Below are 23090 nucleotides of genomic sequence, written 5' to 3'. Positions count from 1 at the left end.
AGCAACGTCCGCCACTTTTAGCAATGGTGAATCGATTATGTCTGCTTCAGTGGATGCCGGTGCTGGAGGCTGAGCAGGCGGCAATAATTCCGGTGGAATCAAGCACAGTAGCCCCCTGGCTCTGCAGGTAGAATCGCATAAGCAGTATTCGCGTCATTTTTTGGTCGCCGATACATAAGGAATGTATCGGCCAAATGGAATAGCGGCGTTTCGGTAATTTTATCGGGCTATCTGGTTCGATGACGGGTCGTAGATACTATAAATAGAGGTTTTATGTCCTCTTTTTTTCTCAACTCATTAGTTTAAGAATGAGGCATCGGTTGCAGAGAGAAGGAAGGTTTCTAAGGGTGGTTGCCCCTCTCTTCTGCGCCGAGTCGATGATTAGCAAATTCCATCCAAGTCCGAACTTCAACAGCCCTTCTTTCTTTCTCTCTCTCTCTCTCTTTCTCTGAATGTTACAATGGGCAGTGATGAGCAACTAGCATTTTATGCTTTTGATTTCAGACACGATAAGCCTCTCTTTCTGCTGTTCTTAACTTGATGGCATGGCAACTTGGAAGGCCTGGCTGTTCTCAGGCAACCGTTGCAGCCATAGCAGAAGGGCGTCGCTAAAATGTCTGAGAAAAGGCGAAGCTGAGCCTGGTTTCATAATTTTTTTCATTTTTGTTTGGTTTTAGGAGAGCTAGGTAGAGAAGATCAGATTTAAACTGATTTTAGGTTTTATCGCCAAATAGCCAGCGAAGCAAAGCTGGTCGGGAATTTGTTTCATCTTCTTCTTTTCTTGCTTTTGTTGATGATGGCTTTAGGGTTTTGGTTTTTAACGTCACTGAACAGAAATGGCTAAAGATTGTCTGGCTTTCTGGTTCGACTTTTGCTTGGGGGGCTTCTGGTCCCTAAGGTTGCAAAAATGTACGAGAAGCTAAACCAAAGAAATTATCGACGGATGATGTAGCAACTAGGTTGCAGGCTGGAAGGTGGACTCTGTTGATGAACAAATAACGATTTTCTACTGTAATTTTAAGGCCAGTATTATTATCTTAAATGAAAGGAATTCAATGTGAGCTTTTTAATGGGATTTTTTGACAATCAGGGTCAATATCAGAAAATTGAGTTGAGCTAATATCTGATTGCAATCTGTGTTTAAATTTTATTGCCTCTCATATGAAAGTTAATCTATTAGTGTATCTGTGTTATGAAACCCTAGGAGAAAAAAGTGCAAATGAAAAACTCTTGTTTTGGTGCCTCATTATGAGTGAATTTTTTCACCCTAATCCCTCTTGCCCCAAAAAATCAAAAGAAAGATGGGAAATAAATTCCTTCTGTAACAATCGGAAACAATAGAAATGAAGAAGGTAATTTTATTTTCAAGTGACAGCACAAATGGTTCCATAATATCCTTCTTATATAATGCAGCTTTCCTACTCTGTTTGCTTTAGATAGAGACACAAACACATTTTTTTATTGCAAGACAAACACCACGCCCAGAGAGAACAGCTTAAACATAACCACTTTCCTCCCTTCTCTTTCTTCAATACATACAGTCACATAACACCTTAATATGACTTCAGGTTACTAGGATTCTGGGGCCAGACACTATGGGTATTTCAAACTTTATCTGCCCAGAATGGATTTGATCCACCAGATGCCCTTGGTGTCCTGAGGGGTCTCTTCGCTATCTGGTGGAGGGTCTGCTTGAGGGGTTTTGTGGAGTTTCTTCACGTCGTAGCCTTCATCTATTGCTCTCTGCACCAGTTCATTGTAGATTTCTTCGTCTAGATGGGTCTGTCTGCACAAGACCTGATAAAAAGTATATGTTAAAACTTGAAAAGCTTCGTCTGGTAAATTATTCTCGAAAAGTTAGTAAAGTAAGCAGCAAAAATAAAGCACAATCATGAACAGGAAAAAGTTCTGTGGCTTGATTAAATATCTCAATTCTTATCCTGTCTGCTAGGCTAATTCTAATTGAGGATAGCGAAACAAATAAAAAAAAGACACAGCTGTGGACCGCTCTGTTAAGCATGTTTGCCCCCCCCCCATTACCGCAACTGCTACCCTCTTCTGTCATCATGCAACAGACAGTTGGAAAGGCCCAGAAAATTCTAACATACACAGTTTCTACAGTGTATTCGCCATCTACCTATCCTTGATTCTTCTCCTTCTTCGTCTTCCCAAGTTCCTTCTAGGTTCTGAGAAAAGACCTAAAGAGTGCAAAACCTAAAATCTACCACACAACATATCACTGTTCTCTGAGAAAAAATCACAAACAGGCGGCACATAAAAAAATGCCATTGAATAATGAATATATTAAACTTAGAAAACACTCAAACTCGAAAGGACTAATCAAACGATAATATTGTATAAAGAAAACAGAAAGCCCCCGTGAAGCATGGGCAGAAGCAGAGAAGACATTTGACGCTTACCCATAGATACTTCCTACTGGGCTGCCCAATCAGCGCATACTGATAATCTTCGTCAATGAACAAAACCCAGTAATCTCCCACAACGGGGATTAGAGGAAAGAAAGGTGGCAAATAAAACTTCACTTTCAATTTCGCTTCGTCGCTCTTGGGGTCCGCCTTATAAGCTGAGCCTTGGATGTAACCCCTCTTCCCGTCCGTCCACGTTTCGTTGAGAACGTGCACTGTCCCGTCTTCGTTGAGGTTGTAGGTGGCTCTAGTGTTGACGCCATTTTTGGGCTGAAACAGAGAAGGAAAAGAAGCAATTTCGTACCATCGTCCCATGTACCGTTGCAGGTCCAGGCCTTTGACGACTTCCATTTCCTTGGGTGCCATTTTCTTTCGTGTTGTTTGTGCTATGGAGAGGGGAAGGTGGGGAATTTATCAGAGCTCGCAGATGTGAACTTCTGCCTTGGGAGGGAGAAGGAACCAGGAAGACGAGCAGACGAGGCGGTGAATCGGTGATATTGACACCGTACATTTGATAAGGTACAGCGTGGAGGTTCATGGGTCCCTTGAGAATCTGGTAGAGGATTCTAGATGGTATTTGGGTAGGCTGAGGAAGCACCCGAGGAAATTGAAATGTGAAATCCTTGGATTGTAGCAACCGGCCTTCTCTCATTAGCAATTCAGCACCTTCCCTTCTCCCTCAATCAATTCTCAGAATAAATGGAAACACCATTTCAATCGAATTACTCGATAGTGATATTATAGAAATTCATTGCAAGGAAAAGTATCAGTTGTTTGGATTAGAGAGGAGCAACCTGACAAATGAACACTATGCTTTAAAGGCACAACCTTGTATGGCAAGCAATTCGAGTCTATCCTCTGTAAACAGTCGGTCTGTATCCCTGGCGTAGAGACAAGTGGATTGTCTATAGTTGCTTATGAAAAAGAACCTATATTCATCTACCTTGTCTTCTTTATCTCATCTCCTCTTTCTCCCCATGAAATGGTAAAAGAGAGAAAAAAAAAATTCTCCATGCACTAACAGATGAAAATAATACAACCGGGAAACCAATTCCTCAAAAATGAGTCAAAATCTAGATGGGCTAGAGTGGTTTGGATTGGGCCGGAGGACACAATGGGCTAGCGTACCTTTGGTTGTTCATACGGGCATCTCTTCCCGTCCTTACCCAACGAGTCTGACATCTGACCAGGTGTCTGCAGTATTTTCAAATATCAACGGCTATATTTCCGAAGAGAGCACGCTCTCATGGAGATCATCCAAGAAACACTGTCCCAAAGTTCAACTATTCTTTCTGGTGTACGGGATAAATCTAGACAGACACAACCAACAAAGGTTATGCAGCCTTACCGAAAAAAAAAGAATGCGAACGAGATTAATTTCGGCGTTTTTTTTGTTCACGGACCTGTTTCCAAAAATCTGCAGTTACGTTGACAGGAATGCAGCTCCAAATGGATCAACTTTCGATATTGCCAAAGGAAAAAATAAAAAAATGCTAAAAAATTGTTGGAGTTTTCTTTGTTTAGACTGGACGAGTGGATATTTTGGTTTCGCTCGTGAGCTCGGTTTCTGGGTGATGCTGTACAGCTTTCTGCTTTTGCCTCATCTTCAACGGAAAACGACATGACCTGAATCAGTTCATCAGGATTCGTATCCTACTTCTTCGCATTATTCTTTAACCCAGACACGGATTAAGCTACGAACTAAAATAATCTAGCTTTGATTGCAGATTCTTTCAAATGGAGGTTGTTTTGTATTTTAGTCTCTGAAACTGCCACCGCTATTGTTTGGAAATGCGTTTTATGAAAAGTCACATGTGTTCTTCAAGTGATCGCTTACTGTAACGGACAAAAAGATGAGATTCATCGTCGGTCTACTCTTTCGGTGTCAAGCTTTCAAAACGTTGGGCACCCTGTAATGAACAAAAACCTGCGAAGGCACGATAATCTTTTAGTCTGTAAGCGACACAGAAAGTTTAGAAGAAAAATGGCTCCGAGTTCTCTGTTTTTGTTTTTCTTCTTCTTTCTTGTCTCCCCTATCTTGGCAGTAAAGAATCCAACTATATCGTCTGGTCTCAACACCTTTCCGACGGGAGTTCATCAGTCTCTAGTCCGTAATGGATTCAACAAAACAAAACCAAAGATACCGTATGAGACCCACTACTTCCCTCAGCTCCGAGACCACTTTACATTCCGCCCTCAGAGCTCAAAAATCTTCTATCAGAAGTACCTCATCAACTCAACTTACTGGGATAGTGGATCTCACCGCAGAGCTCCCATCTTCATCTACACGGGCAATGAAGGGGACATTGAATGGTTTGCTGCTAACACCGGTTTCATGCTCGACATCGCACCCAAGTTTCATGCCTTGGTCGTTTTTATTGAAGTAACGTGAAGTTTACGACTTTCTTAAAAAAATGTTTTTCTCTTCGATATTCTTTGTTTACAGCTTAGTTTTCATTAGCAGAAACACAGGGCTCGGAAATAAGCTACCATAACAGGATGCTCACTGCGAGAGTTAAACCTATCTAGATTTCCCGGTTCTTGGTGTTTTAACTGTTCCTTTTGTCTGCCTGAATATTGCAGCATAGATTCTATGGTGAATCACTGCCGTTTGGCGAGGAGTCTTACAAGTCCGCGAAGAACTTGGGCTACCTGAACTCTCAACAGGCTCTTGCGGATTTTGCTGTTCTTATCAGGAGTTTGAAACAGAACATATCGGCTGAAGCGTCTCCAGTTGTGGTTTTTGGTGGTTCTTACGGAGGGAGTAAGTTTACACTATCGCCAGTTCAAACGTTCAATTTCTCTGTTTGTTGTAGCTGAAGCTTTGATGGTCCCAATTGGGAAGATTTGGATCAGTCGATACCTGTTGAGTCTTCTTGCGTAGCTAATCGAGAATATTTATCTGTTTATTAATTCCTATAGCATTTGTTGCTCCTCTGCCAGAAGTTTGTTCAGACATTTGAACAGTTTCAGTATCAGTGAAGTTATGTTCAATTGTACACGTCTCAATTTCATTTACAGTCCCTTTTTTCACTTTCATTTAGATGTTGTTCTCTTTGTGGTGAGATGCAGGTAACTGCAACTGAATGCCCTCTGAACAAGAATACTTATTCTATCCAAACTTGTTTTTAAAATTTTTGTGATAAATTTCATGTACTACTCTTTCCTTTTTTAGTAAACATTTTCTCTTTTAATAATTCGATATATTGTCAACATGTTAGTGCTTGCTGCCTGGTTCAGACTAAAATACCCTCATATTGCTATTGGAGCTTTGGCATCTTCAGCACCTATTCTGCAATTCGATGAGATAACTCCTTGGACCAGCTTCTATGATGCAGTCTCCAAAGACTTCAAGGTAATTTGAGAAGAAATCGAAATATGAGAAAATTGTTAGTTGTTTCTATAACATACGTTGGTATTTTTTATTCTCTTTCTTCTACACCTTTCTTTATATTTTCTTTCGATCCATTTGTTGAAGTTGATGAAATTTAAGAGAGCTATCTGCAGGATGCAAGCCCGAATTGTTTTAATGTAATCAAAGGGAGCTGGGACGAGCTTCAAGCGGTGACAGCTCAGACTGATGGATTGGTAGAACTTAGCAGAGCTTTTAGGACTTGCAAGTAAGGTTCAAAGTCTCAAATCTCTCTTTTCTGGCTATGTAGTTCTTTAGAATTTTAGTCTGGCTTTCAGAAGCCTTAAAAGTAGTCAGATCATCAAAGACAGTCTCTAAAATTTTTTAAATCCTTTGAGAGAAAGCAAAATTAATACATCTGAGTCCAAACAGATTCTTTTACGAAATCTTATTGATGATTGATTCCCATCATGTATAGTTATTGGTCGTGACAGAATCACATAACAACTTCTCTTGCTTGCAGGAGCCTTCAGTCTGTGTACTCAGCTCGAAATTGGTTGTGGTCAGCTTTTGTTTATACGGCGATGGTAGATTACCCTACAAAAGCAAAGTTCATGATGCCCTTGCCTGCTTACCCTATCCAAGAGGTATGACTATGCTTTTATTTTGAAATGACACTTTGGTTAATGTTGTTTGAATACGATTGAATTGCTTGATGAATCTGAATGTAGCAGAAATTTGAAAGCTAGAAATATGGAATTGGCCTTTACAAACCAAGGTTTCAAAGTTAGATGATCTAAAGTTGATGAGCAGGAACTTTTCTAATTTTTAATTATTTTAAAGAATGAACTGCAACTCCTGCAGGGAAGTTCAAGAGAATGTAAGTCCTGTAAAAATTGAGAGCCAAGCCATACCCAGAAAAGACACTTTTATTTCATGGACTGCTGAACAGCTATTCAGTATACACTAAGATTGAAGATGGCTTAAGTGGAAACTAGCTCTGGACTGCTATTTACTAGATGCATTCCAGAAAAGGTGAAGGCAAAATTCTGAAAGAAACAAGAAGCCTGGCCATTGTGGATCAGGTGTTGGGTGGTGAACATGTTAAGGTCAGTGCAAGCAAAACCAGGAAATACAAATTTAGAAATAAACATAGAGGAGAACAAGTGAGAGTAGCACCATCAGATGAGAAAATAACAGAAAGTTGTTTGAGATGGTATTGGCACATTCATAAATTGTGCACCAGAGAAAAGGATCTTGTGGATGTCAATGGTAACCTAAATGATAGGAAGAGATGAAAATGGTATGTTGAATGTGGCAAAAAAGAACTTGATAACAATGGAATTAGCATACAACAAAATTGAATGGGGAACTTAATAGATTGGGCAAGATTCTAAAAATGACAATTATGATGTTGGATCTATTCATCTAAGTTTCCAGGGTTGTTTTTTAGTCAAATTGCCTCCTTTAAGGAGGAACACTTGGAGAGCCTAATAGCATTTTTATGGGAATATGTTCTTAAAATGTTGACCAAGAAAATTTTGTACTTAGATAGACTCGGGCTTATCACTTTCTTAAAAATTGAATTTGCCTAATTAGGTGTTAAATTTATGGAGATGTCTTAAATGTTAGTTATCTCCAGCATAAAATTCCAAATTTTCAAATTTTAGAACATACTCTCTGACATAACTGTAGTTGAAAATTATGCAGTTTGCTTTAATCATTCATAAAAAAAACATCTCTCTCTCTCTCTCTCTCTCTCTCTCTCTCTTTCTTTCTGTTTCTTATCTTTTTTCCTTTCTGCTGTCAAGATGTGCAAGATCATTGACGAATCATCTCCTGAGGTCAACAACCTTACTAAGGTATTTTCAGCTGCAAGTTTGTATTACAACTTCTCTCAATCTGAAAAATGCTTTAACATAGAAGATGGAACCAGTGGACATGGCCTCGAGGGTTGGGATTGGCAGGTCAGTGTCTTTTTTTTTTTTTTTTTTTTTTTTTTTCTTCTTTGCCTCTGGAGAGGTTAGGATCTTATCATACCAAAGAGTGCAATGTTTAGAGGACTATTTTAATTATAATTTCTTAGTATGTGTTTTAGGGGTAAATATGTTTTTGCAGGCATGCACAGAGATGATAATGCCAATGAGTTGCTCTCATGAAAGTATGTTCCCCACTTCAACTTTTGATTACAAGTATTTTGCAAAAGATTGCATGAGAAGATATGGTGTAAAGCCCAGACCACATTGGATTACAACTGAATTTGGTGGCAATGTAAGTAACCTGCTTATTCCAAAATGGCACTGATGAACAAGGCATTTGAGCTGTCTTCAAGCCTCCTCACTTAATTAATCATGTACTTTCTGATGTGGTGATGTTTTTTTCAGAGGATTAGGCAAGTACTGAAGAAGTTTGGAAGCAACATCATCTTCTCCAATGGTTTGAGGGACCCTTGGAGTAGAGGAAGGTAATAAAACTTCCTTGCAATTTGTAATTCAAGAGCGTTGATAGGTCACACAAACACAGACTTTTGTATGGTAAGTGACAGCTAGTGATGCCAAAGAAGCCTATTTCAAATATCATTCAATATCTCTATCGTTGTTTAGTTGAAGGTTTTAGATTAGGGGGATCAGATGATAACAAGCAAAAAGTCTTATAATTTCAGCCTGATTTAACCCACTCATTTGAGAATGTGAGTATATGATAGCTTTTTCTGATATTCTTTATATATTTGTAGACCTTTGTTCCTCTTTACTGTCTCTAGATAAAAATTTCTTTTATTTTGTAGCAATATGATTGAATCTTAAATTGAAATTAGCTTTCTTAACTATTTCACATAGGATATGAAATGAAAATACTATGTCCTTACTTCGTTAGATTCCTACCAGTTCATAAATAGCTAGAAATTGAAAGACGAGAAAAGAAAAAAGAGTTGCATGAGTAGTGTATTTTGACATGAGTTGCACCAAACTGCATCATGAAAATCCTTAATAGGATAGAAAGAATGATATTTTGTAGTCCATTGTTGGAGAGGAATTTAGCCATGTAAACCTTGACTAATATTCATGTTGGACTAAATTGCAGTGTCTTGAGGAGTATATCTCCTAGTATCGTGGCACTCGTCACAGAGAAAGGTCAGTCGAAAATAAAAATTTTACCTCATTCCCTTTAAATGAAAAACAGTGGAAGCTAAAGTAGTGAGTTGTTTCTCTGATAGGTGCTCACCACCTTGACTTGCGGCATGCTACAAAAGAAGACCCAAATTGGCTTATTAAACAGAGACAGCAAGAGGTAGAGATCATCCAAAGATGGATAGACGAATATAATATGGATTTTGAATGAGATTAATTTATGCATCAAAAGTCTGCAGCAATTAGATCATGTGAATGGGATTTGATTTGGTGAATACAAGGGTTCTCTTCTTTTGCCTTAATTTTGACATAGAGATATTAGGAAAACGACTTCCACTATTTTTGCAAAAACATTCGACTTTGTTTTGTTTTATTGAACTCTCACAATATAAGTTGCAATATTTATTGTTTTTTTGTTTGCACTTGGAACGAAACTATCAAGAAGAAACAAACAATAAATAAATAAATAAATAAATAAATAAAAGTTTTATTTTTGTACTTCAAACAACATTACCAAGAAATAGCAAAAACAAAAGTATAATAATATTTATCATTTTTTTGTTTGCACTTAAAACGAGAGTACCAAGAAGAAACAAAAAAAATACATTAATAATTATTGTTTTTCTGTTTGTATTTGGAGAGAAAGTACCAACAAAAGCAAAAACCAAAGTACAACTTTGTTTTGCCTACGCAATGCAAAGGGTAATATTTATTATTTTTTTTAACACTTACAATGAAAGTACCAAGAAGAAGCTATATATATATATATATATGATAATATTTATGGTTTTTTTTTTGCACTTAGAGAGAAAGTACCAATAGAAAGTAAATAAAAAATATAACTTCGTTTTGTTTTATTAAGCTCTCACGATGCACTAGGTATTTTTTTTATTTTTGCACTTGAAACGAAAATACCAAGAAGAAGTAAAAAAATATCAATATTTATTGTTTTTCGTTTTGCACTTGGAGAGAAAGTTTCAACAAAAGCAAAAACAAAAAAGTACGACTTTGTTTTGTTTTATCAAGCTCTCACAATGCATTGGGTAATATTTATTATTTTTCTTTTTGCACTTGGAACGAAAGTACCAAGAAGAAGCAATATATATATATATATATATATATACCGATATTTATTGGTTTTCTTATTACACTTAGAGTAAAAATACCAACAAAAGCAAAAAAAAAAAGTACATCTTTGTTTTGCTTTATTAATCTCTGGCAATGAAAGGGCAATATTTATTATTTTTGTGTTTATATTTGGAATGAAAGTACCAAGAAGAAGCAAAAAATAAATAAAAGTACGATAATATTTATTGATTTTCTATTTGCATTTGGAATGAAATAACCAACATACGACTTTGTTTTGCTTTATTAAGATCTTGTAATGCAAGGGGCAATATTTATTATTTTTCTTTTTCACTTTGAACGAAAATACCAAAAGGAAGAAAAAATGATAATATTTACTATTTTTATTTTTTCTCTTGGGGAGAAAGTACTAACATAAGCAAAAAAAAAAGTACAACTTTGTTTTGCTTTATTAAATTCTCACAATGTCATGGGCAATATTTATTATTTTTCAGTTTGCACTTGGAATGAAAGTACCAAGAAGATGCAAAAAAAAAAAAAATACAATAATATTTATTATTTTTCTTTTTGCACTTGGAGAGAAATAACCAATAGAAGCAAAAAAAGTACGACTTTGTTTTGTTTTATTAAACTCTAGCATTGCAAGAGACAATATTTATTATTTTTCTTTTTGGACTTGGAATGAAAGTACCAAGAATAAGCAAAAAAAAAAAAAAAAAAAGACAATTTTTATTGGCAAGAAGATGCAAAAAAAAAAAATATACCCATTTTTATTGGTTTTCTTTTTGCACTTGGAACGAAAGAACCAAGAAGAAGCAAAAAAAATCTAACATTTTTTTTCTTTATGCGCATGGAGAGAAAAAACGAATAAAATATAAAAAAGTACGATTTTTTTTTGCTTTATTAAGCTCTCAGAATGCAAAGAGCAATATTTATTATTTTTTTGTTTGCACTTGGAATGAAAATACCAAGAAAAAATAAAAATAAAAATAAAAAATACAACTCTGTTTTGCTTTATTAAGTTCTCACAATGCAATGGAGCATATTTATTATTTTTCTTTTTGCACTTACAACTTTGTTTTGCTTTATTAAGTTCTCACAATGCAATGGAGCATATTTATTATTTTTCTTTTTGCACTTGGAATGAAAGTACCAAGTAGAAGCAAAAAAAAGTACGATAATATTTTATTGTTTTTATTTTTGCACCTAGAACGAAAGTACTGAGAAGAAGCAAAAAAAAAAAAAAAAGGTATGATAATATTTATTAATTTTCTTTTTAAACTTGGAGAGAAAGTATCAATAGATGAAAAAACAAATACGATTTTATTTTGCTTTATTAAGTTCTCGCAATGCAAGAGGCAATATTTATTATTTATTATTTTTTTACACTTGGAGATAAAGTACAAACAGAGGAAAAAAAAGATACAATTTGTTTCGTTTTATTGAACTCTGACAATGCAAGGGGTAATATATATTTTTTGCACTTGTAATGAAAGTACAAAAAATAAGCAAAATAAATAAATAAATACCTTATTCCCTTTTAATGAAAAATAGTGGAAGCTAAACTAGTGAGTTGTTTAGGTGTGCATCACCTTGACTTGCGTCATGCTACAAAAAAAGACCCAAATTGGCTTATTAAACAGATACAAGAAGAGGTAAAAATCATTCAAAGATGAATAAATGAATATAATATGGATTTTGAAAGTGATTAATTGATGCATCCAAAGTCTGCATGGGATTTGATTCGGTGAATACAATGGTTCCATTTTTTTTTACTTTATTATGAAAGAGAAATATTTGCAGTTGTTTTTTCCTCCTCTTTGTCTACTCATCGGTTCCAAACCTCACAGCGATTGAACTCACCAATTTATATTGTTGGATTCTTCTCCTATGAATAGTAATGTTTAAAGTTGAATAAGATCACAATGCTCCCTTCTAATGTGAATGGAGTAGCTCCAATGACACAATTAAGATTTTCTTATCCCTCATCATGTTGGTTCTACTTTAGTTGGATGCCCCTGGGTATATAGATAATTATTTCATATTAAAGAAAATGATCTCATTTCAGCTCTGTCTTCTGTCTAAGAAGGTAATAAGAAGAAAGAATCCTGATTAATTTCCGGGGAAAAAAAAGAAAAAAAAAAGGAAGATCGGGTTCGGATCCACGCGGATTTTGATTGGACCCACGTCGTTTTTCCAGCCGTGTATCACTCGTGGTGGTGTGTGTCTTCTGCCACCGGCGTCGGTGGCGCTTTAATGGTTGCATCTTTTATTTTATTCAACTGCCAACATCACAGACATAAGAACCCTGTTGCTAAAGTCAAATAACTGAGTGATTCGACTGTCATCAATTCCAGCTTAATGTTTATCTTCATGGAATGTTGCGAAGTAAGCAATAATTAAAACAGGGTTCCTTTGTTGGATCCTGATTTGAATCCACCCTCCTTCAAGAACTTGAGCCATTTCGCCTTCATTCAGTGGAGAGAGAGAAACTAGAGTCAGAGAGTCAGAGGCTGGAGGAAGGAGCGTTTCATGGTTTTGCTTAAATGGGTGTGTGATTTTTGTTGTTCAAAGATCAGATCTAGGACCGAGAGGCAGAGATTGGGAAAGAAATGTCATCTTCTCGTCGTGCAGGACTGTTTCTCAGGTGTTGCTTGGTGGTGTTCGCCGTCGCGTCAGCTCTATACGTATCGGGGCCGGCTTTGTTTTCGAAATTCAAGAAAGGATTTAGATTTGACGGTAGCGCTCCTTCGTGTGGACCTTGTGTGTGTGACTGCCCTGCTCCGTTGTCTCTGCTCACTATAGCACCTGGTATTTTATCTGTTTCATTTTTTTCCTTTACCTTGCTCCCATGTGTTTTACGGAGGAACTTATTTGAGGAGTGCGTATCTCTGTTTCATTTCATAATTTGATGTTTGATTTGATTGGCTAACGGGTTTCTAGTTTCCTTATATAATGGATTTGTAGTACGGCCAATGGGAGTAAAATTGTGGTGATTCGTTGAATTCTCCTCGTCTCCTTCTTTTCCTTTTTCATTCTATCTGCTTTCTTTATTTGATTTTGTTATGTTCTCAGATAAGCTGGATTTGACTAAACATTAATATAACCTTTTGCTAATGTTTATTGTCTGTTCTCTATTTACAAAACTCTACACAATTTTATTGGAGTTGTCCGGGATAAATGTTCAAGAAACTGGGGGTCCTATTTCCGGTTAAGATTTAAATTTCCCTCTCCATATTGTCCTAGAATTTTGATTTAGATCTGTCCACAGTTTGTGAAAATTGTTTGGTATTTTGGGATTTCTCCAACTTCTAACTTGCTGTGCTATGATGTTGTTAAGCATTTTTCAGTGGACAACACTTCTTAGTTTTCTGTAAATGATCATTCTTCTGAAAGCATCCTCTTGCAGCTAAGCTAATTATATTAACTCAGAGTTGTGTAGATTTCAACGTATTATTCACAATTCCTGAAAGAGAACCCCAGTTTTAGTTGTGTGAAATATAAACTTGATATTAGCAATTGCCAGAAAGGGAATGTCCATTTTTGGTTGAGTGACATATTGTTTTGATATAAAATTATCACAGTTCTATATAAAATTTATGTTATGTGATTTTCTTTTCTTGTTGGTTTGGGGGGTAAAAGTTGTATGCGTTGTGGTTTAACCTTTGTGTGTATGTTAACATGTATACATGGTTAATCACTCTTACCTTTTCTCTCTATCTGTGTTAATTTTATTCTTTACTACAATCTTTGCAAAAATATTTCTGCTTCTTAAATTTGTTACAGTATCCCTGGATTCATGTGGGAGATTGCTTCCCTTCTTCATGATAATTATAGATAACACTCTGTCATACTTAATAAAAAGATCTGGTTCATCATTGTATTAGACCCTGAAAGATGATAATTAATGTGGTACAAAAAGCTAAGATCAGCGCAAATTCTAAAGTTGTGTCAATAGGCCATGTATTTCATTAAGAATATTGGGATAAATTGGCAGAAGTATTAGTACAAGGCTCGGCATAAAAGTAAAGCATGTAATTCCCAATTGATGTGGTGTTTACTGTTAGCGTGGGGAGTAGGAGGGGGTGAAACTGAAGAGAAAAAAATTAATTGCACCAGTTCAATTGGTTTACAACTTATTCTGCTTGTGTTGTCTCTGACATTCATCTTGTACCTGTTTTTGAATTAAGAACTCTGTCTGTTAGCTAGCCAGAAATTTTATCATCAAACAGGTAAGATGTCAAAATAAGCCACTTCTAATTAAATCTGCTGAGTTTGGTCATACAAGAAAATGGGAGTGCACTCGTGTATTATTTATTGAAAAGTTGAACAAAAAAACAATTTTAAAATCTTAATACTTACTGATCACTTGTTAGTGATTCTATTGATTGAACTATATGATTATACCAATAAGACAGAAAAGTAAACTAATTTTTTTATCTAATAACTATTATCTATTGTATTTATAATACAAATAGGGAGCAGGGGGGACTCTGTAGAAATTGGTGGTTGAACTCGGTATTGTTTTTGACAATGATTCAGAGCACTGACACAGGTTAAGTCAATCATTTCCAGTGGACTCCTACTGGAAATACCAGTGGAAGTAAAAACTCTTCTGTAATCTGAGAAGGGGCTTTCCTAATTTTATGTTTTCTATCTAATTATGATGCAAATTCTGTTATATTAGAAATTTGAGATCTTCTTCGGAGATGGGGTTTACAATGCTCCTGGAAGGTTTCGATTGCTTCTGCTCCCACGATGAAAATATTCTCTTGTTTGGTGCTTGGAAATGGTGCATTCATCACACTTTGAGCAATTTCAACAAATTCAACTGTGGCAATCGGAAGGCATTTTATAATTGCAGAGGGACCATTTCACACGAAACTTCTCTTGCTGGAGCAGGAGGAGACATATCTGAAATGGAAACATAAACTCTGGATAAATTAAATATATTTTGAAATTTAAAAATAACTAGCCTCCTCCTATAAGTTACTAAAGCTGTTTTGGAAACCTAAAAGCTTCCAGCAGTCATTAAGAATTCCAGCCTTAATATTATAGTGAACTGCTTCACTAACAGTACAAATTCTAATTTAAGGGAACCACTATGATCCATTAATGTGCTGAAATTGCTCCTCCCTTGTTTTTTTTTTTAAAAGGACAAGGAAAAAAAACAAGGGAGGAGAAATTTCAGCACATTAATGGACCTATGTATATTTCAAAGACTTTTTAAGTGGAGTAACTATGGCTGTTGCCGGAATTCTATTATTTTTTCAAAGCCATTTTATTTCACAGTTTTTTCTAACTTTGCTATTTTGGTTCTTCATTACTTTTGCAGGTTTGGTCAACCTCTCCATTGCAGGTTAGATATTACTCTTATGCTACTCTGTAAAGATTATCTGTGTAAGTTTTGTGTTGCTACTAGAAAACTGAAAAAAGGTAAAACTTATAATCACAAAATGTTACCATACATCATTCAAGGTAGGATTGGGGGAAGATATACTTTAAAAAGTCTAAATGGTGTTCTCATGGAGTTTAGGTATGTTTTTTATTGTAAGAGTTGTTTTTAAGAAAAAAAGAGATGTATTACCATGCTAAATCTTCTTGGTTTAAAGGAAGTTTTTTTTTTTTTAGTTTATGTTATGGCATTTTACATTGCAACTAGCTCTTTAAGGTAATTGCTATCAGATCCTAATTTGTTTCCTATACCTGATTTCCCATGGCTGACCTGTTTGGGATAATTATTACCATTTAGATGAAATAAACCATTGTGAATTTTCTTATTTCAATATCAATGCATGCTTCAAAACATTTTATTGAGATCTTCTAATTGATTGCAAAGAAATGGTCCTACCTTCTTTTGTAACGGCGTAGCTATATTTAGATAATCTAGTCAACAAAATTTCCACATGCTTGGAATCTAGGGAGACTCTTCAAGCAACCGTAGTCATAATGACAATGTTGTAACATATATTGGAGAAGATGGCACTTCTGTAAATGTTACAACTTGTTACAAACTGTTGAATCCAGATGCCTCCATCCGTTAGCAGGACCTTTTTTTATCTGGATTTGATTCCCTACTCCATGCCTTGTTCATGTAATTACCTCTGACTAAACATTCCAATTATGGACCCTCTCTAATTCTTTTAATCAATGACCTATAAAATAATTGGTCTTTCTTTCTCTTAACTATTCATTGACTACATTGAATGAGCAACCTTGTAGAAGGGATTCAAGGATACCCTTCACCATATTAGTTATACATAATACTTACCAGAAAGAGTATCCAAAAAAAGTTGCTTCAACATACTGTGAATTGTTCATTTCTGAGGAAGTCGTAAGGTAAACTTAGTTGTAAACAGGCAAAACAAGACCTAGCTAAAGTGATTTATAGGGAGTTAAGAGGTCTTTATTCTTAAGCTTGATATATATTTCTTCTGTGAAGAAGCAGGTGAGGTTACTAGTTAAAACACTGTCTAGGAGTAGAAACCGTAAGGAAAGTTTTCATTAATGAGAAGAAAAAAGAACTTGACTCTCTCGTTTGGGAGTTGTTAGGGAGCTGAGTAAAGTAGTTGGTGAAGGCTGAGAAGAGTTCAAGAATTAGTTTGCACAGGTTTCCATTCTTACAAATTTATTGCTGTGCTTTCTGATGGAGACTTGACAACTATTTGCTGTCCAGAAATATCCTATTTAATGCTATTATGACTTTTGAACATACTCAATTCTTTGCTCCAAAATTTTCAAAAATAAAAAATAAAAATAATCTTTGCTCCGCCTCTAGAGTTTAACTTGGTTTATATTCTGAATTGGAACTGCGTTTGCCTTTTGACTGCCTAGCCAACTTTCAAACTGTCAACAAGTTTCAGTTGCATGTTACAGACTAAAGTTACTTCCATGGTACAACCACTGTGCAGTTCTCTACAGAATAGCGTTACTTGCAAGGTACAATAGTACTGAAAATGGCCGTAGGTTCACAAATAAAATGAAGCTACCTGTAAAAAAACCAAAGAACTGGAATTGCTTGATCTTCTTGCTTCTTTGTTTTCTTGGTGTCGAGTCTGATGCCCACTCTGACGAGTTGTTTGGTGACAGATTGTGAAAAGAATGATCCTGACCTCAATGAGGAGATGGGAAAGCAGTTTGTTGATCTTTTAACTGAAGAGCTGAAACTGCAGGAGACTGTTGCAGAAGGGAACAGTCGTCACGTGAATCTCACGTTTGTTGAAGCAAGAAGGATAGCATCTGAATACCAAAAGGAGGCTGAGAAATGTAATGCAGCAACAGAGATTTGCGAGGAGGCAAGGGAGCGAGCCGAGGCACTCTTAATTGGGGAGAGGAAGGTGACGGCACTATGGGAGCGACGGGCCCGGCAACTGGGCTGGGAGTGAAATCGATCTATGGTGTTTCTAGAATCAGCAGTTTTTCCCAGTTCAGGCAGCTATAGAGATTGGTGATCTCAGATGAATTATTGCGAGCAAGCCTGCTTCATCCATCCGCAATCTTGCTTTTAGGAAACTAGATTATGTGTTGTTAACTGGCGTATATCATCCCCACGAAGCTGTGCTAAATTATATGGCTAGTTGAGGAAAATCACTCAATAGTTCCAAACATCTGGCTCATCATAATTTTACTTTTACTTTTTCATGAAGTGTGTATTCTCTAATGTTTCCAAACATCTGAATCCAAAGATATTCCAGATTGGTCAATTATTGATTAAAATTTGAAGTAGGTCACAAGGGTTTCATCACACATCCACTTAGCTTTCATAGATGATAAATTTTAAGAAGACAACAATTAGTATCAAATATTTTTGTGTTAGGTCTCAAACAGATATGGGGTGGTGGCGCAGTTGGCTAGCGCGTAGGTCTCATAGCAAAAGAGTGATCCTGAGGTCGAGAGTTCGAGCCTCTCTCACCCCAAACAATTTTTTATTCTCAAAATAATATGAAAACAATTTTCTTTATAATGTATCTCTCGTATATAAGCCCGTCTAGCTCAGTTGGTAGAGCGCAAGGCTCTTAACCTTGTGGTCGTGGGTTCGAGCCCCACGGTGGGCGGTTATTTTTTTTGCTGGAACCAGCATTATTGTTTCGTCGGATTATCCATGACCATCCTAAACTGAAAGGCAGGAACAGCTTTGACGTCTTCCAGAATGATTAAACTCGAGCCAGACTATGAATCCTAGCAAAGTTCAAAGCTTCGTAGAAAAGATTTCGAGGAACTCAACGGCTTTCTTCGTCTTAATGCAGGTGTTACCTCTCAAGTTGCTATTTACCACCATCTTCGTTATGCTGATCGTATTCGTCGATAATATTTCATGATAATGCGTTTACAAATAAATGTTAACAATAATCTTTCAATTGCTTCACGTCTTTCTTACAAGTTTCTCTCACAAATCCTTTGGAGTTTCACAGCATGCATTAGATAGCTAGTAGGAGCAATATTAGTCTTTTTGCTCGTAGGAGATCCCAGATAACAAACCCCATGCAGTACAAAAAATAAAGACGAATGAACGGTGACATTGGTGAAGCTCCACTCTTAACCTTTAAAGACTACAGACAGGCGAGGAAGTAGCGAGTAAACGCCTGTTCATCTTGTTTCAGCAAACCAATCCTCACGTCAATGCCTCCGGTATCATTTGGACTCTGCATCAAATATGCCACCTGCGGAAGAGGTGGTGATAACGGATAAGCATAGGCGGCACTCCCATGACCAAAATCTACAGTATGAAACGGCATTCTGGTCCAATCGGAGACCATGGTTAGCTCTGGTATTGGAGGAAGAGCTCTTTGTGGGGAGTCCAATGCCTTCAGATAAGCTTTCACATAACGCTCTGTGATGAATCCCTTGGCTTCCTTTATCTTCTCCACTATAGTTTCAAGACTCTCTTCCTCTAGTTCCCCAGCTGCGGAGGACACAGACGAAAGTACATAAGCATTGCCACTAAACAGTTTCGGAAGTGGGGGGTTCATCTTGCTCCTTGTGTCCACAGCAAATTGCAGACATACCCGTCTGTCCTTCCTCAATCCCATTGCCTTGGTCCTCGCCTGTCAAGGTATGGAACAAACATGTATATGCATTTTTGTAGGAAATGAGATACAGTAACATAAGAACTGATAAGCAAATTCATTCTTCATTGAACAGGGAAAAACAAGAAAGAAGGAACCTTTACTTGTCTGACTATTTGATGCAGTCATGCAACAATTTAAATCTATTTATACACAAGCATAGGCATCACATGCTTATGAAAGATGTTTATTTCATGAAAGCTCTTACTGGTAAGACTTCAGGGCTGCAGCAGCTAAAGTGTTGGTTTTGAAGAGATGTTTCCAACCTAAAGCTTGATTCATGAGTTTTCTAATCCTGGATTTGTAAAGGTTAATTGCTTGGCTTTGAGGTTTCTGTTGCCCAGATTGTCGGGGACATTTATGTTTCAGCAAACAAGGTTTCGTAAAAGGCTCAGGAAAGACTCGCACAAAAAAGGTAGGAGATTTTCTTGAGCAGGTAAAGGGACCTTCCAATGAGTATAGCTTTGAAGAACTTGACACTGCGAGCATGGGTATCAAGTATCAGTGTCCGACGTACAAACGTCTGTGCTTCAGCACATGAAGATACATCTATGGAAATAACCAATTCGGGAGACTTCTTATTATGTATGAGAGCTAGCTGCCAACATGGCTCTTCTCAACAGGATAAAATATGGATGAGTTTAACGAGCTTCAACACAAGAAAGTTTCAAGGCTTAGAACAACTGTCTCGATGATTATGATCAGCTTGCAGCTTCTATTTTTTAGTAGAACAAAAGAAAACAAACACACAAAACGTAACTGTTTGATGAAGTGATAAAATTGTTTTCTGGAGACCCCCATCTCTACTGGTTGGATAATCGTGTTGTTTAAAGTCTACGAGTAGGCAGTTTCAAAATCGAATGTTTGTTGCAGGTTCATGGAGAGGGTATTACGGATGACTCGACCAACAGCCATAAAGTTTCAGTTTAAGCAAGGGGGATAGGAAACAATTTCTTTTTTAATCTTTTAAGAGCATGAGTTTGGAGATAGAAGGTACATTAACGTTGTCTGATTTATGTCTTTAAGAAATATATTTCTTATCAAGTCTCCCTAACTTCTTCAGTAATATCATGCTCACGCGTTTTGCAGGGCTGAACATTTACAGAGAGAGAGAGAGGAGTCATTTACAGGGTGATGAACATTACCTTCCACAGGTGGGCTGCCACAACTTCAAAGGAGGAACATGCCCTGACATTCTTGCCACGGATAACTTTTATTTTCAAATTCTCTATCATTTGGCCAGTTAAATGGAAGGTCTTCAGAACATAACCCTCCTGGTTTGCACTTCCTATCTCAGAGAACTTACAACTTCCAAGATCTCGACCTGCACTTACAGATGTGGTGGAAGCTGCTTGTTCAATTAGCTGGTGAAGATGATCAAATGCAACCACCCTTGTCCCATCAGCTCCTTCACCAGATTTATCTGCCGAGTACTGGTTTTGGGTTGACTCTACCAACAATCTGCCTCTGTCATGAACCGGATTGAATGACCCTAATCCAGCGGTTTCCCTTTGAGCTGTTGAAGAAGCCCATGCAGTCAGAAATTCTAGGGTTGCAAGTCCATCAAATAGAGAGTGGCTTATGCCCAGACCCAGTGAATACCCTCCACAACCAAATTTTGTCACCTGCAATAATAAGATCAAACCAAGGTCATTAACTATTTCAAACAATTATTACGCTGCTGCTATGAATAGACTGACGCTAGTCTGATCTAACCTGAGCTGTTACCAGAGGCATATCGGAGAAGTTGCCAGAGAAAAAGGGCTTGTAGACCAGGCCTTCGTAGAACTTGTTATAGTGTGAGAGATCTCCAAGCTCTGAAAGTTTCACCTTGGTATCTGCCTGCACTAAAACTGCACCAGAGTTGTTACAGAAAAGGTCAAGTTTTCCACTATGTGCGTTTAAAATGAGCTTTCCTGCAGCTGGGTACCAGACGGACAATGCCCCTTCCAGACCCATTTTCAAGGATGTAAAAAGAGACTCAATTGACAGGTTTTCGTGAACACGAGAAGATTTATAGAATAAGACCAGATACATGAGTGTTGGGCACTTCCTGTCTAGGTTGGAGAGACTGAGAAAGTGGATTCGAGAAGGGAGAGGTTTGGGGTAAACTGACAGTGTTTTCTTGCAGGAGATCTTGCGATGATCTTCATTCTGAGTGGCCATGGATTTTTTCTCTGATGCGCTCTGAGAATGGCAGAGTCAGTGTTCAAATAAGGGAGGCCTGAGATTCCTGCAAGAACAAAGCTTCCTCTAACCTATGGTGTTTTTATATTTCTCATGATAAGGGAAATGATTTGTTGTGTCCTGCATGGCACTATTATTAATTTGTTATGACTAATTCAAGTTACCAGGCATGCTTTTAACCTAGCTTCTTGTGATCATTAATTCTAGTATGCTTGCTCTTATCAATTGTAAATTTCACTGCGTAATTAGTCTTTGCAAGCAGTTTGGATGGTAATTTTTTTCTCTCATGGGTGGGAAACAGCAATGGCCAGAGCTTGAATAGGAAAACCATTATGCTAGAGTAATGGACAAGGAAAACCTGCTTATTATTATTCATCTCCTGGCTACTGACTCCTAACAAAAAGAGAAAACCTCCTGAGCCGCTTCAAGGTCCTGACTGTACTTCACCTAGAAGTTTGAACTGGTTGTTGAAGGGTTACAGCCATACCAGCACCACAATAAGGCCAAAATGTGCTACAAAAAACCAAAAGAATACCCATGACTTCGATTCATTCATTATACCCAGTACCAAGACAGTACCAAAGCCGCCTTCAGAAACTAAACTTCTTGCAAATGACTAAAATTCTCATCTGGGTCCAAGACCAATCACCGTGATTGAAAGTCTTGTTGAGAGAAATTTGTTCTTTTAGGGCATGAAAGGTTGCTTGATGGATGAAAGAGTTGGGGAGCCCCACTGACGAGCTGCTTTTTGAAGCATAAGAAGACAACTCTTTGTTGGTTTGTAAGAATGCATGCGTGCAGGTCAAGCCGGTGATTGTTTTGTTGTCTCCTCTTTCCCAACATCTGCCTTCATTTCAGGGACTGCTTAATCTTTTCTCCTTTTTCTCTTTTCTCACCAGCTTTTTGGTAAACAATTCAGTGGGTTTGGAGGGGTGTCATGTAAAGAAGCTCCAGGGAATGGATTCCCTCTTCTAAAATGTTTTTTTTCTAAGCTAAGCTGCTTTTGGAGAGAAACAGATGCTGCAATTTACACGAGAGGTTTTGTACCGCTTTGTTTTGATAAATGCAGGATCATTCATCACATGAATTCAACAAAGTGGACCTATTGCTTTAGTTATTAGTTAAAAAAATGAAAGTGTTCACTCTTTTTCTCTACGCGGCTTCTGATTTTAGTATTTGGAACCAGGACAAAGGATTGTGTGATCTAGACTGCTGAGTCTTCAGGACCAATGATCTGGGTCGATGCTCCATTGGCCGTACAAAACTTAACTAAAGAAGATGTCTCTGGCTTGTGATTTTTTCTTGATTCTGGACCAGAGCTTTATTCCGAAAGCTTTTGGGTTCGAGAAGAAGAAAGGCAAAGCAGACGAAGGGGGAGGGAAATGAAAAAGAGAAAGGAAGTTGAGGCCTTGAAGCCGACCTGAAAGCTGAAACTGCATGGAGGAAGACAAGAATGTGAAAGATTCGTGAAAACCATGGAGCTGCTGAGTCTTTTGGACATAGTTCATAACAGTAACTCTCTGGAGTCAAATGTTTTGATTAGAAACCGCAATGCAGAATCTGGTGAAGAAAAGAGAAAGAGTTACTCGATGAATTTGAAATTTTCCAGAAATTTGTTTTTGGGGCCAAAGAATAGAAGCGGCAAAGTGACTTAAAAAAAACTGAGAAACTCTTTTTCTTAATAGGAAACTCATCTCCAGGAAGTCCGGAAAAGGAAACTGAAAGAAACAAAGAGAAATGCTATCGAATCCCACCAGAACATAAGAAATACTTCCGAAAATATGTTAACTCTTTACAGTTAACCGCAGATGGAGTGACTGCCGCAACGATCGTTACTGTTTCATGA

The 23090-nt window shown here is 37.2% G+C and overlaps 4 protein-coding genes and 2 non-coding genes across 7 annotated transcripts; 4 read left to right on the top strand and 2 right to left on the bottom strand.

The window, feature by feature from the left end:
• Positions 1 to 1338: 1338 nt before the first annotated feature.
• Positions 1339 to 2912, bottom strand: LOC137950740 (temperature-induced lipocalin-1-like). The gene is made up of 2 exons (XM_068797348.1): positions 2421 to 2912; positions 1339 to 1797 (listed from the first exon to the last, which is right to left on the bottom strand). Exons 1-2 carry the CDS (start codon positions 2790 to 2792, stop codon positions 1612 to 1614), a joined length of 558 nt encoding a protein of 185 aa, XP_068653449.1. The 5' UTR covers positions 2793 to 2912; the 3' UTR covers positions 1339 to 1611.
• A 1303-nt stretch (positions 2913 to 4215) lies between these two features.
• LOC137950383 (uncharacterized) lies at positions 4216 to 9218 on the top strand. The gene is made up of 10 exons (XM_068796826.1): positions 4216 to 4809; positions 5010 to 5190; positions 5648 to 5781; positions 5934 to 6046; positions 6302 to 6425; positions 7590 to 7745; positions 7897 to 8049; positions 8163 to 8242; positions 8860 to 8909; positions 8993 to 9218. The coding sequence occupies exons 1-10, from the start codon at positions 4342 to 4344 to the stop codon at positions 9115 to 9117; spliced, it is 1584 nt and encodes a 527-aa protein (XP_068652927.1). The 5' UTR covers positions 4216 to 4341; the 3' UTR covers positions 9118 to 9218.
• A 2890-nt stretch (positions 9219 to 12108) lies between these two features.
• On the top strand, positions 12109 to 17637 carry LOC137950525 (uncharacterized). Of its 2 annotated transcripts, XM_068797044.1 has the most exons (4): positions 12109 to 12542; positions 12627 to 12803; positions 15328 to 15351; positions 17082 to 17637. In XM_068797044.1, exons 1-4 carry the CDS (start codon positions 12539 to 12541, stop codon positions 17375 to 17377), a joined length of 501 nt encoding a protein of 166 aa, XP_068653145.1. In that variant the 5' UTR covers positions 12109 to 12538; the 3' UTR covers positions 17378 to 17637. The 2 variants fall into 2 exon arrangements, with proteins under 2 accessions (XP_068653145.1, XP_068653144.1); XM_068797043.1 differs by having other exon boundaries at positions 12109 to 12803.
• A 186-nt stretch (positions 17638 to 17823) lies between these two features.
• Positions 17824 to 17908, top strand: TRNAM-CAU (transfer RNA methionine (anticodon CAU)). The gene is given in 2 exon segments: positions 17824 to 17861; positions 17873 to 17908. It is a non-coding gene; the product is annotated as a tRNA-Met (tRNA).
• Positions 17909 to 17973: 65 nt separating this feature from the next.
• Positions 17974 to 18046, top strand: TRNAK-CUU (transfer RNA lysine (anticodon CUU)). The gene has a single exon. It is a non-coding gene; the product is annotated as a tRNA-Lys (tRNA).
• A 416-nt stretch (positions 18047 to 18462) lies between these two features.
• LOC137949490 (brassinosteroid-related acyltransferase 1) lies at positions 18463 to 21223 on the bottom strand. Its single transcript, XM_068795535.1, has 3 exons — positions 20774 to 21223; positions 20203 to 20682; positions 18463 to 19036 (listed from the first exon to the last, which is right to left on the bottom strand). Exons 1-3 carry the CDS (start codon positions 21221 to 21223, stop codon positions 18542 to 18544), a joined length of 1425 nt encoding a protein of 474 aa, XP_068651636.1. The 3' UTR covers positions 18463 to 18541.
• Positions 21224 to 23090: the final 1867 nt, after the last annotated feature.

The sequence above is a fragment of the Aristolochia californica genome, unplaced genomic scaffold (assembly GCF_029961685.1).
Source record: "Aristolochia californica isolate CCGP_79_NKW_82.1479 unplaced genomic scaffold, dmAriCali1.0.hap1 SCAF_14, whole genome shotgun sequence".
NCBI lineage: Eukaryota > Viridiplantae > Streptophyta > Magnoliopsida > Piperales > Aristolochiaceae > Aristolochia > Aristolochia californica.
Note: the sequence above shows the minus strand (reverse complement) of the source record. Positions and strands in the feature narration are given on the sequence as shown.